Below are 10,966 nucleotides of genomic sequence, written 5' to 3'. Positions count from 1 at the left end.
CATTTGAAAATCTGAGTTGAGTGTATGTCGAATGATGATATAGGAAGGATGTATTCAGTAACTTAGTTTCCTTCTTGTATAACTTTTTTATATACACATATCACATTTGTCTCTAGTCATATTGTAAATTATAAATCTAAGGTATAGGTGTATTCGCAAAATTTACAATGTGATTTTGTAATATTGGGGTTTTTTTAAATTTACATTTAAAGGTAGATCCATACAATTTTTTGGCTAAAGTAAAGTTTTTTTTCTCTTGAAAAAAAAACGAATAAGAAAAATCCTACAAAATCTGAAATATCTTAAGATACCGTATGTTTGTAATTTGGTGGTAAACTGGCTTAGTTTTTTTCTTTAGAATTTTAGATTTAAGCTTGTTGCACTATGAAATTTAAAAACTGATGGGATTTACATGCTTATTTATTTTGTACAACTTAAGAGCATGTATTCCCCTATTTTGCTCAATCAACTTGACTTTGGGAAATCTACATCAATTAATGAGTGAATTACCGGTAGACTGTATATTTTGAAAATAGTTTGTCTTTATTTTAAAGCGATGGCCCTATGATAACATAGGTATTTGTGTAAGAAAACAGTGTGAACAGTAAATGTATATACTACCATGCCTGTAGAGTTAAAATATTTTAAAGCGTGTAGTGTTTAAAGATTAAAACCATTAAAAACATGTACAGGCAGAAAACGCCACACCCGTCTGTTACTAGTGCAATATTACTAAGTCAAGGTCTATACAATGACTCCGTGCCGAGTCAGTAGTGATTAATACATATTTGCAATATTTATCAATGATGAAGTCACTCAAATAGGGACCCATCGTAATTTCAAAACTGAAAATCTGACACTGTTTTCGCCCAGAAAAACGTTCCATTCGATAAAATCTTACATAGTTGTTCAAATGAGTAAACATCATTAGACGCGTAATTTGCCAAATCACTTTCACTTGAAGTTTGTACATTTTCTTGGGGGGGTGGGGGGTGGGGGGGGTATCTAATTTAGACAATTGTTTGAGGAACGGTTACAATGAATTCAAAAAGTGCTGATTCATAGTTCCATTCATGAGCATTATATTACATTGACTTTTGATTAAAACACATTATCCCCACATGTCATTTCAAATACGTTAATCTGTTGAATGTAATATATACACAATTGATCAGAGTTGTAACTGAGAGATTTCTCCTGTGTGTCACATCATCCATGTCTTTTAATTCTGATTTGTAATACATTTTTACTGTGGTATATGTAGTTATAAAACAACCAGGCTAAACGCAAAGAAAATAATGCAATATTTATAAATTTCATTACTATTTTCGTGTCAAACAATCCTATCGTGACGATTCAGTGCGTATAACATGGTCGAATGTAAAACGTGTTTTTTTCTTTAATGTATAAGTATCTTACCTAACTTATTTCGTGATATTAACAACGAGAGAAACAAGCAAAATGTCGCTTTCTCCATTGCGCACGGATTTACATCTCCCTCTCTCGTTCTATATTCTATTTGAAACTGAGTTTTATCCATCACACCCCTGCGAATGTTATTGTCATTTAAATTTTAAATCACGTGGTTTTATTTGACCCTTTCAGTTTCGCAGTAAAAATCGTGCCTCGTGTTAATAGTCTATTTTAGAGAATCTAGGTACTTATAGTCAAATATAAATTCTAGAGATTTCTTGATTTTAAACTTTATCTTCATTAATTGGTGGGTAAAATGTGTCCTAGAAATAAATGTGACAATACAAAAATAGTTTTTTTTTCTGCTGTTGCGACAATTAACATGCGTAATAGACATCCCCCGTAAGAATTAATTGTCGATCCGCGCCTGACCTAGTAATAACACTAATAGTGAAACAGACTGTACTATTTTATGCAGAATGTTCCTTGAAAATGGCTCGATATACTATAAGTTTTTTTTGCAAAACATTCACCCATTATTTTTAAAAACATGGTATTGCACACCACAAGCATCAAACATGGCTATGAATTGATTAAGCAACCCAATATTTATATTATCAACCACTCTACACGTGTTTGAACACGAACAATAATTCTGTTTCGAGTATCATCGTTTAATTTAAAAAACCGCTAGACCGTGAAATAAGACATACATCTTAAAAGATGTTGATGTTTTAACATTAATCAAAGTAGGATATGATATGAAAATCGACCAGTACTTACGTATTTTGAGAATATTATCCTGCTGGGGTAATAATTGTAAAGCGCTTTGAGAAATGGTTCGCCAATTTTAAAAGCGCTATATAAAAACTTGCAATTAATTATTATTATCCGAATACTTATACTTCCGCTCGAAATTTCAGAGGAACTGAACAAATCTCGGTGAAGTCTCGTGAACTTTCATTCGAGCACCTCTTGATTTATTACATACTTAGCAACGATAAAGAAAACATTCCGAACACATTCGCAGGGGTGCATCACAGAACTTTAAAAAATAACGACGCATCGCACGCATGTACATTTATTCAAATCAATCGATTAGGATCTTTGATGCATAAAGATATATATACTTTGACAGATAAAATGAAACGAGTCCAAATAAATGCAAGACATGAACAGATGTACATACAATTTTAAAAATAGAAAAGGTATCAGACCCAAGTTTCAAAGTAAATTGGCTTGAATTTGACACGAAAAGAGAAAATGACATTCTTAAAGCAGTAAACTTGTCGAAAAGTAACAAAAATGAGTCTACTATCGACACGTTAAACTCTGTTTTAAAAAAAAATAAACAAAACAAATAAAATTATACGTAATGCCGACAAGTACGCTTATGATGTTGTGTAAGAGTATCATAATAATCCTATTATAGTGATTTGCTACATGTAACGCCACTAGGCTTAGGTAAGGTATTTTCAGTATCAAGAAAAGAAACAACAGGAAGCCTTTCGGGAGTTCCAATTTTGAACAGGAGTTACGTGGATTTCCAGGATATGATAATGAAAGTGCTGAAGATTTCAGTAAGCTTTTTAAAAACTTATTTTTGTATTTTAATTGGATATATGTTCTTAAGATTAATTGCAGATTATCATGACATTAATTGAGAAAAAATTTAAATCCAGATTTATGAAACCAAATGAAGGAGGAGTAGGTTGTGGGTTTGACTAGTCAGTTTGTATTCACTGGTTTGTAACCTCAATCTATTTGATTGCTAGAGTAATCAAACAGTTGGTTTTTGTGAAAGCAGTCTAATTGTTCCGAAGTGATAGATTGCAACGTATGGTCTAATTAAGTTAAAACAAATTTTCAGGGAAGTTTCAAGATTTTGTCGAAAATTCGCGTTAAATATTTTAAGCCTCATTAATTTTATCGGAAAAGGTCTCATGATGAGAGTGTTTGCTAAGCTACAATTTCATAGTAGTAATGTGTTAGAACTTTATATTTTGACTGTGCAGATTTTTAAAAGTTTTGCTGAATAATATTATCAGTTGTGCTTCATATTATTAATTGTTGATGGGGGAGATGGCTGTTTTAGCCTTGATAGGAAACAACAATTTAATATCAGCGGCGGATTTAAAATTGTCAAAATGAAGTTAAATCACTTCTTCTGCCAAAAATGTACAATTGCAAGTCTTAACTATCCTCTTTTTGGAAATAAAAAAGATTTCTCTACATTGGACCGATTTCAATGATGTAGTATGAACAAAACCCGTGTCTGCAGTAGTGTGACGTACATAGAAAACCCATTTTAGTTACCTTCCATTTAGTTTAAATGTAACCAGTTACCTTCCTTTTAGTAATTGGTTATAGTGTTTTAAAACTTCATTTACATCGTCCCATTGAACTTGATTTTTTTACAGCCATTTGTAAGAAAAATTCTAATATCTCTGCAAGGCAGAGGGTTTTGATGGGATCACTGCAGGTCTCAAAAATACAAACAATTAAAAACTTGAAAATAATTTTATTACTTTTAAGTATAATCACAAGAATACAAAAGTTTATGTTTTAAGACTTCATTTTTACCCTACAAAATCTATGCAATCAATGAATTTCCGGGGGCTTTGCTCCTGGGCCCCCATAAAAATAAAAGAAAATGTTATTATATATCTGCAAGACAGAAGGTATTGATGAGATAACTACATGTTTATAATCTAAAAACCTTTAAAATTCATAAATAATTTTATTACTTTTAAGAGCAATCACGAGAAGAAATATCACAAAAGTCAAAATTAGAAGACTATTTTTACCCTACAAAATCTCTAGAATCAAGGAGCTTCCATCCAAAGAATCCAGGCTTTGCCCCTCGGGGCTCCCACTAGAGTTTTGCACTGGACCCACAATTAAAAAAAAAACACCCAACCGACATTGTCGATATTGGACTTCTTACCGTGTCGAAGTACAATGTACGTCATTTCTAAAAGTTTAATAACAATATACTTGGTTCATGTACTTAAAATAAAGATAAAATAAAATTTCTGTTTACAATGGGCTATTTTCTTTACTGCACCAATACTTATTTGATTTTCATATGAATCGAAATTATCTTCGTTAGTGTCATTCGTATTAAGACGTCCACAATGATGTTTAAAGTGTTAAGGACCTGTTTTGGTAGTTGAAAAATGCTTTGAAGAATGGCATGATGTTCGCAGTATTTCTTTGATTTTGAGATAAAATCAGGAACGAGATGTCACAAAATAAATGTGGAAAAACAAAATTAGAAATGGCCACCTTTCAATCTTCTTTACAATATCAAAGTACTGTAAACGTATTATATTTGGTGTGCACGATATTTGGCGGAAATTAGTTTTTTAACAAGTTGGCGTAGATTTGAATTAGTGTATTCCTGTATGTGACTATTCTTATGGATATATGCATGGCAGTTAGCGATGTACTTGATTTTGCGGAAGCCGCATTCCTCCAAAAGCGCTAAATAGAATACACAGCCAAATGTAGTACGTTTAAAGTAAATTATCAATTGCATTTGCTTGAATCTTTTGCAGTGAAGTATTTTTTTAATATAATATTTTATGTTTTAATGTTTTATTTCAAATGAAATTAATTATGAAATACATTGTTGATTTAAAAATTGATCAAATAAGCAAAAAAAAAATTTGATAACACAAATTTCTTGGATTTTTATAAATTATATGTCAGAATTTGATTATCTGTCATCTCATTAACTAGCAATAGTTAATTAATCACTGCTTTTGAATAGATCTAGATGCGCTGATATTTTTTATGTATCAAAATTCCTGCCCCTACTGCTGCAGCCACTAGGAGAACTACCCCCATCACAGAGCCAACAATAACTCCGATGTTGTCACCAGAAGTCTCTACCGTCGTACCTGAAGTAAATGCTAGAAAAACAAAGCATAATGTCGAAAAACAGTTTTAATGAGACTGGAGATAATAAATTAATCTATCAGCTTAATCTTAAACTTTCATATATGATATCTCAGTCATAAACTATAATTAAACAAAGGAAACATGTTTATCTGTAAAGTCTGATGAAAATCTTATCTTACTACAAAGGTATATATATGTATATAGCATTAAATGATCCTGACCACCCAGCCCTTCTTATACCAAACACGAAATATTTCATTTAGGAAACCGATAATTTGAATGTATTACGTTTTCGAGTAAAAAAATTGATTCATACTTACGACATGTTTCTGAAAAACAATAATGAAAAACATGCATTTTTAACATTCAAAATAATCTGACATCGAATAAAAACAAAATAAAGAATAGACGACGATTTCATTATCATATACATACTATAAGCAGAGAAGGTCAGTGTTCCGGTTCCTGTCGCCGATTTGGTTTGTGGGTCCTGATTCGGTAGACACACCCCTCTATTGTCACTAGCAAATACAAGTCCACCAAAACTCCTCAGAGCCTATGTATAAAAAAAGGCCAGATTACTTTGGACTTTTGATACATGAACTATCTATTGAAAAATCTGAATATCAGATGCATTGTACATACATAACAAGTGAATCGGAATGAGTAAGAGAAATCCACAGTACTGTCAGCATTGACCACTGTGACGTAGTAAGTACTTCCTACAGATGTCGAATAGGCGCAATATGCAACACCACCGTCTGAAATATAATGCAATGTTCATTATATCCTTATATTTTAACAGGTTTAAACAACAATATAGTGGTAAAATCTGATAATAACCTACTTGAGTAAAATTGTCTTTCCGAACATAGGGTATAGTTTACGACCATTCGTGTTCGATCGGAACAGACATCCCAAACACTTGTTCCATTACAGTATGTAGTAGACCCATCATTAAAAGTATAGTTGAAACTCCCTAATAAAAGCGTTGGGCAATTCTGTGTAGCATTCGCAATGTATCCTAATAAGAGAATGTGCATTTCTTGAAACAAGAGTGAATGTTACATATTCCAGTTGTTTCATTATTCATTTATAAGTAATTTTAATGTTTGGTATATTTTAAATGTACCTTTCTTGACTAACACAACGGTTTCGACTGTAGAAGGTATACCGTTACTTGGATTGCAGCCTGAACTAGTGTTAACAACGGTATTATTCGGCAAAACAAGGACTCGTTTGCCCTGCGCATTGATTTCGATATCTTTAAATTAAATTCAAAGCGATGTTTGTTTTTACAGTATGAAATGAATAAAAGTTATTTAAAATATAATGATTGGCAAAACAAATAATAATGAAACGATTCAATGCGACCTACTTGCATATATTAAATACGAATAAGAATAATCTGTCAATTTTTCCCATTTCATGCAACGATATGTGTCATGTGGAGACCCAAATATATCTGCTGTTTGATTTGACCTTCAACAAAAAGGGAGGAAACGGATAATTTGCCTGTAGCTTGAATAGAGCTAATAACAATGCAATCATATAACTATACTTTCCCACCAAAATGGTGAGATAATGTATATAAAAGTGATAAGCAATGTTGCTGCTTATTTATACTAAAAAACGATGTACATTGATGATAGTTAATTTTAGAGATGGAACCTTCACTTATGTAAATCAATTTTTTCCATTCGTAAATAAAATTGATATACTAATTTTATTTGTTTTTAAAATAAATGTGCTGATAAAACTTGCTTAAAAAGCAGAAGGTTGTTAGACGTGTCTTCATCTACACAAGTCCAAGAAGTAAAAGCGCTGGAGTACACAGTAAGGCCCCATCCTACAACGTAACTACTGGACCGTGTGAACGTGATGTCTTGTGTTGTATCACTACTGTCGTGCCACTCTCCATCCCAATCCGCTGGTAAAGTACAGCTATACACACCTGTAACATAAATTTACTCTGCATGCATTCATCTTATTTGTTAGTAGACATATGAGATCACAAACTGTGCAAATTGCCGTTTTATAACACGGCACCATAAGAAAGCTGATTAAAATGCATTTCGGTAATTGCATTATTCTCTTGATTCTGGTATCGTTTTATATTATTTATATTTTTTATGTAGTCGAGTATCGCACAACGCTACAATACGAATTTTACAACATTTGTTTGATATATACTGAACAAAAAAAGAAAGGTATAGCATAAATAATTTGTGGTCAATTTATTAAAAATCAAAGGATCAGAACAGTGTCTTGTTATGATAACAAGACACCAATGTTTGACAATATTCTTTTGTAAAAAGTCACTTTTAGAAACACGCGGGCTTAGAACACTCTTCTGATCTACCCTGGGGTCAGAATGGAATTTCACAAGTCAGTACCGTGTGTGGCCACCACCTGCATTCAATAGTGCGACACACCTTCTACGCATAGAGGATACATATCGTAAAATTAAATGCCCCGGAATATTATTCCATTTCTCCTCTAGTTCTGTTGCTAGTTGCAAGAGATTCTGAGGCATGGGTCTGCGCATCCTTACTCTCCTACCAAACTCGTCCAAAACGTGTTCGATTGGCGAGAGATCCGGAGATTTTGAGGGCCAGTCTAGCATGTCAACGTTGTTCTGGTTTAGGATTTCTCTTGTTGCTCGAGCCGTGTGAGCTGTTGCGTTGTCCTGTTAGAATGTTAGACAAGGGTCATTGGTGCGCAGATATGGCAGTACAACGGGGGAGAGAATTTCCTCTCTATATCTCTCGGATCGAATGTTAAGGTACCGTTCACTACAACAAGTCTTGTTCGGTTTCCACCACAAAATACTCCCCAAACCCTTACACTACCACTACCAAATATGTCTACTTCTGTCACAAAGTAACCAGCAAAACGGTCTCCACATCTCCTCCAGACACGGGTTCTTCCATCGGCAAAGTTCAAACTAAAACGAGACTCGTCACTATAGAGAACTCTAGACCAGTCTTGCACCCGAAAGCACAAATGGTGCCGCGCCCAGTTCCGTCGGGAGGTCTTGTGTCGATCTGTCAGCTCTGTTCCTTTGTACTGTCTACGGGCTTTCAAACCGCAACGCTTCAGTCTGTTTCTTACCGTCTGAGAGCTTATCTTCCTCCCGAAAGCATTTTGAGCTGAATCTACCGCCGTTAAAAATCCGTTTTTCAGATGGAGCAACCGGATTTGACGGTCCTCCCTAGGGGTGGTTATTCTAGGTCTTCCACTGCAGGGCCGGTAATCGGTAGATCTAGTGGTCTGGAAACGTCTCCAAAGAAGGCTGATCGTCTTCTGAGACGTTCCGACTGTGGCTGCTACAGCGTTTTGGGACATGCCTGCTTGAAGTATCCCAACGCAGCGTTCATGGTTTTCTTTAGACAATCGGGGCATTTCAAAAATCGCATGAACTAAATTTTTGATTTTCTCTTTTTGACAGACAGCAAAGATTTTCTTTGCAAAGAATTTTGCAGATACACGTGGTCAAACTGTGTGTAGCACGGGCTTCTACCCATTGTACTCATCGTCAGTTAAAATGGCGTTACGGTTGAATAATCAGGATTTTTCCATCACAACAGAATGTAGTTTAACTCTGTTATATAGGACATTTATTGTCAAACATTTTGTTCGAACGAAAGTAAAACTAAATTGTACACTTACATATATTCCTTTCTTTTTTTGTTCAGTATATGTATAGCATTTCAAACGTCTGACGCTTAATTTGTAAACAATGTCAAATAAGATATTAGGACGAGGACGAATTAGTGCTCAAAACTGATTGGTTTTCGATGATATAAAAAGAAAAAACGAAGCCGTAAAGACTATGGGATATACGATCGGAATATTCCGTTCCTGTGGAAATAAGAAATTATTTAGAATTTGTTTATTGTGACTACATGTACAGCTATTGAAGATAAAAAGGGTATATACTGTAGTAGCGGGCAATCAGTCATTAATTGTTTTCCTCCTACAATTTATATCATTGTTTTTTCTACTTCAACACTACGAGTTTTGCTTATAAAAAGTTTTATCACAATATCGCTTAAAGTTTACATATGACGGGTTATGGTTTTTTCCCTTAAGATAATTCTCTCAGATGGAAGTATGTACACATTGAAAGTAATGTCATTTACATTGATACTGATTGTAACGGTTATCAACCGTGAATTTGATTATCATATATGATGACGAAAATGCTTAAGGACGCAAGAGACGTTCCGCAATTTCATATAATATTCCTTGATATTTTATTCCTTATTTATTAACATTTAAACCTGTTAATTCCCAAAAATTCATGGTACATAACCAGGCTCTTTTCGGAGAAATGGAAATCTTTACATTGTGGAGATAAGAAAATATGGAAGATAGGTCGCGTCTGACCTAAAACTATATTCATTTAATATGATTTATATAATTAAATGAATAATCTAAATTTTAAATGATTTATATGATATTTTTCATGGTGTAATATAAGTGATATGATCTACACCCACTTACTTATTTCCCTCAACGGTCTCAGGTCCTAAGCCTTACATGTAAATGCTTACCAGTTTCAAACTTAATCATAAAAGTTAAAGACGTCATGAGAATAATAAAGTTTAATTTGATGAAAAAGTGCGTCAAAAACTCAAGTTGTTTTCAAACATTTGTTTTATTTTTTAAAATATCCAGTTACGGATTTCGTAACAAGTTACCATAGTTTCGGCAAGAATACCGGTTAGTCGTTTAGCAATTGTCATTCTTAAATCATATTTTCACATTTTACCGTTTATGTTTCTTACCCATGATCAACAGTTTCCATGATAATACAAAGGAATGAATCATTTTTGTCCAAAGGACAGGTCCGCTCTTCAATATACTTGTACTTTCTAGTACTTGCCAGTTTTCTAACTAAAAACGAACATGTTAAACTCGGTGTAATAATCTCACATAACTTCCCCATAGTCATACAGAAATTGATTTTGTAAGATATAGATACAAATATCAATTTTAAAAAAACCAATCATTGTTATATAAGCAAAAAATGTACATATTGTGCTTAAAATATTACCTGGTATATGATAAATAGCACTCCGTATTTACACAACGTAACAATGAATAAAGAAAAATTATGTACAAGGAATATTAAGACGAAATTAGGGAAAATATTCAACACAGACAGAAAACAGTTACTTCACTACCCCGGATAAATCTGGTTAACAATGATCTCAAACCATAACATTTTGAGACTGGTAGTGTTCATTTTACACATTAATACGCGAATTTGATTTTGTCGTATTAAATTGAACTGTCAATTTTAATACAAATTTAATACATTGTATGTAAACCATGTAAACTAAAAAATTATTCAAAACTAGATATTTGGAACAATGTCACATGAAACACGGTGTCATTATTCGTTTTTTTTGTAAGATTTTCTTCAATCTATAATTGTTGGGATACAGTGTTTTGATTAACATATAAATATAATCCAGTTGTCCACGGTGTTGACGTTAAATAACGTATGTTTGGAGCTTGGAAAATGCGCTAAAATACATTTTTCATACGTACTTAGTGGGGTTTTTTTTTTGCATTGAATCTTTCACAGTAATGAACTCGTATTCTTATATTTATCATATATTTAGTACATCTCTTG

The 10,966-nt window shown here is 33.1% G+C and overlaps 1 protein-coding gene across 1 annotated transcript; it reads right to left on the bottom strand.

Annotated features, from left to right (window-relative positions):
- Window positions 1-4,005: 4,005 nt before the first annotated feature.
- On the bottom strand, window positions 4,006-10,240 carry LOC128156782 (uncharacterized). The gene is made up of 9 exons (XM_052819071.1): window positions 10,113-10,240; window positions 7,084-7,273; window positions 6,698-6,801; window positions 6,452-6,583; window positions 6,167-6,343; window positions 5,965-6,080; window positions 5,755-5,875; window positions 5,640-5,648; window positions 4,006-5,330 (listed from the first exon to the last, which is right to left on the bottom strand). Exons 1-9 carry the CDS (start codon window positions 10,153-10,155, stop codon window positions 5,191-5,193), a joined length of 1,032 nt encoding a protein of 343 aa, XP_052675031.1. The 5' UTR covers window positions 10,156-10,240; the 3' UTR covers window positions 4,006-5,190.
- Between the last annotated feature and the right edge of the window lie 726 nt (window positions 10,241-10,966).

The sequence above is a fragment of the Crassostrea angulata genome, chromosome 7 (assembly GCF_025612915.1).
Source record: "Crassostrea angulata isolate pt1a10 chromosome 7, ASM2561291v2, whole genome shotgun sequence".
In the NCBI taxonomy this organism is placed as follows: Eukaryota; Metazoa; Mollusca; class Bivalvia; order Ostreida; family Ostreidae; genus Magallana; species Magallana angulata.
This window is presented reverse-complemented; position numbering and strand designations above follow the sequence as displayed.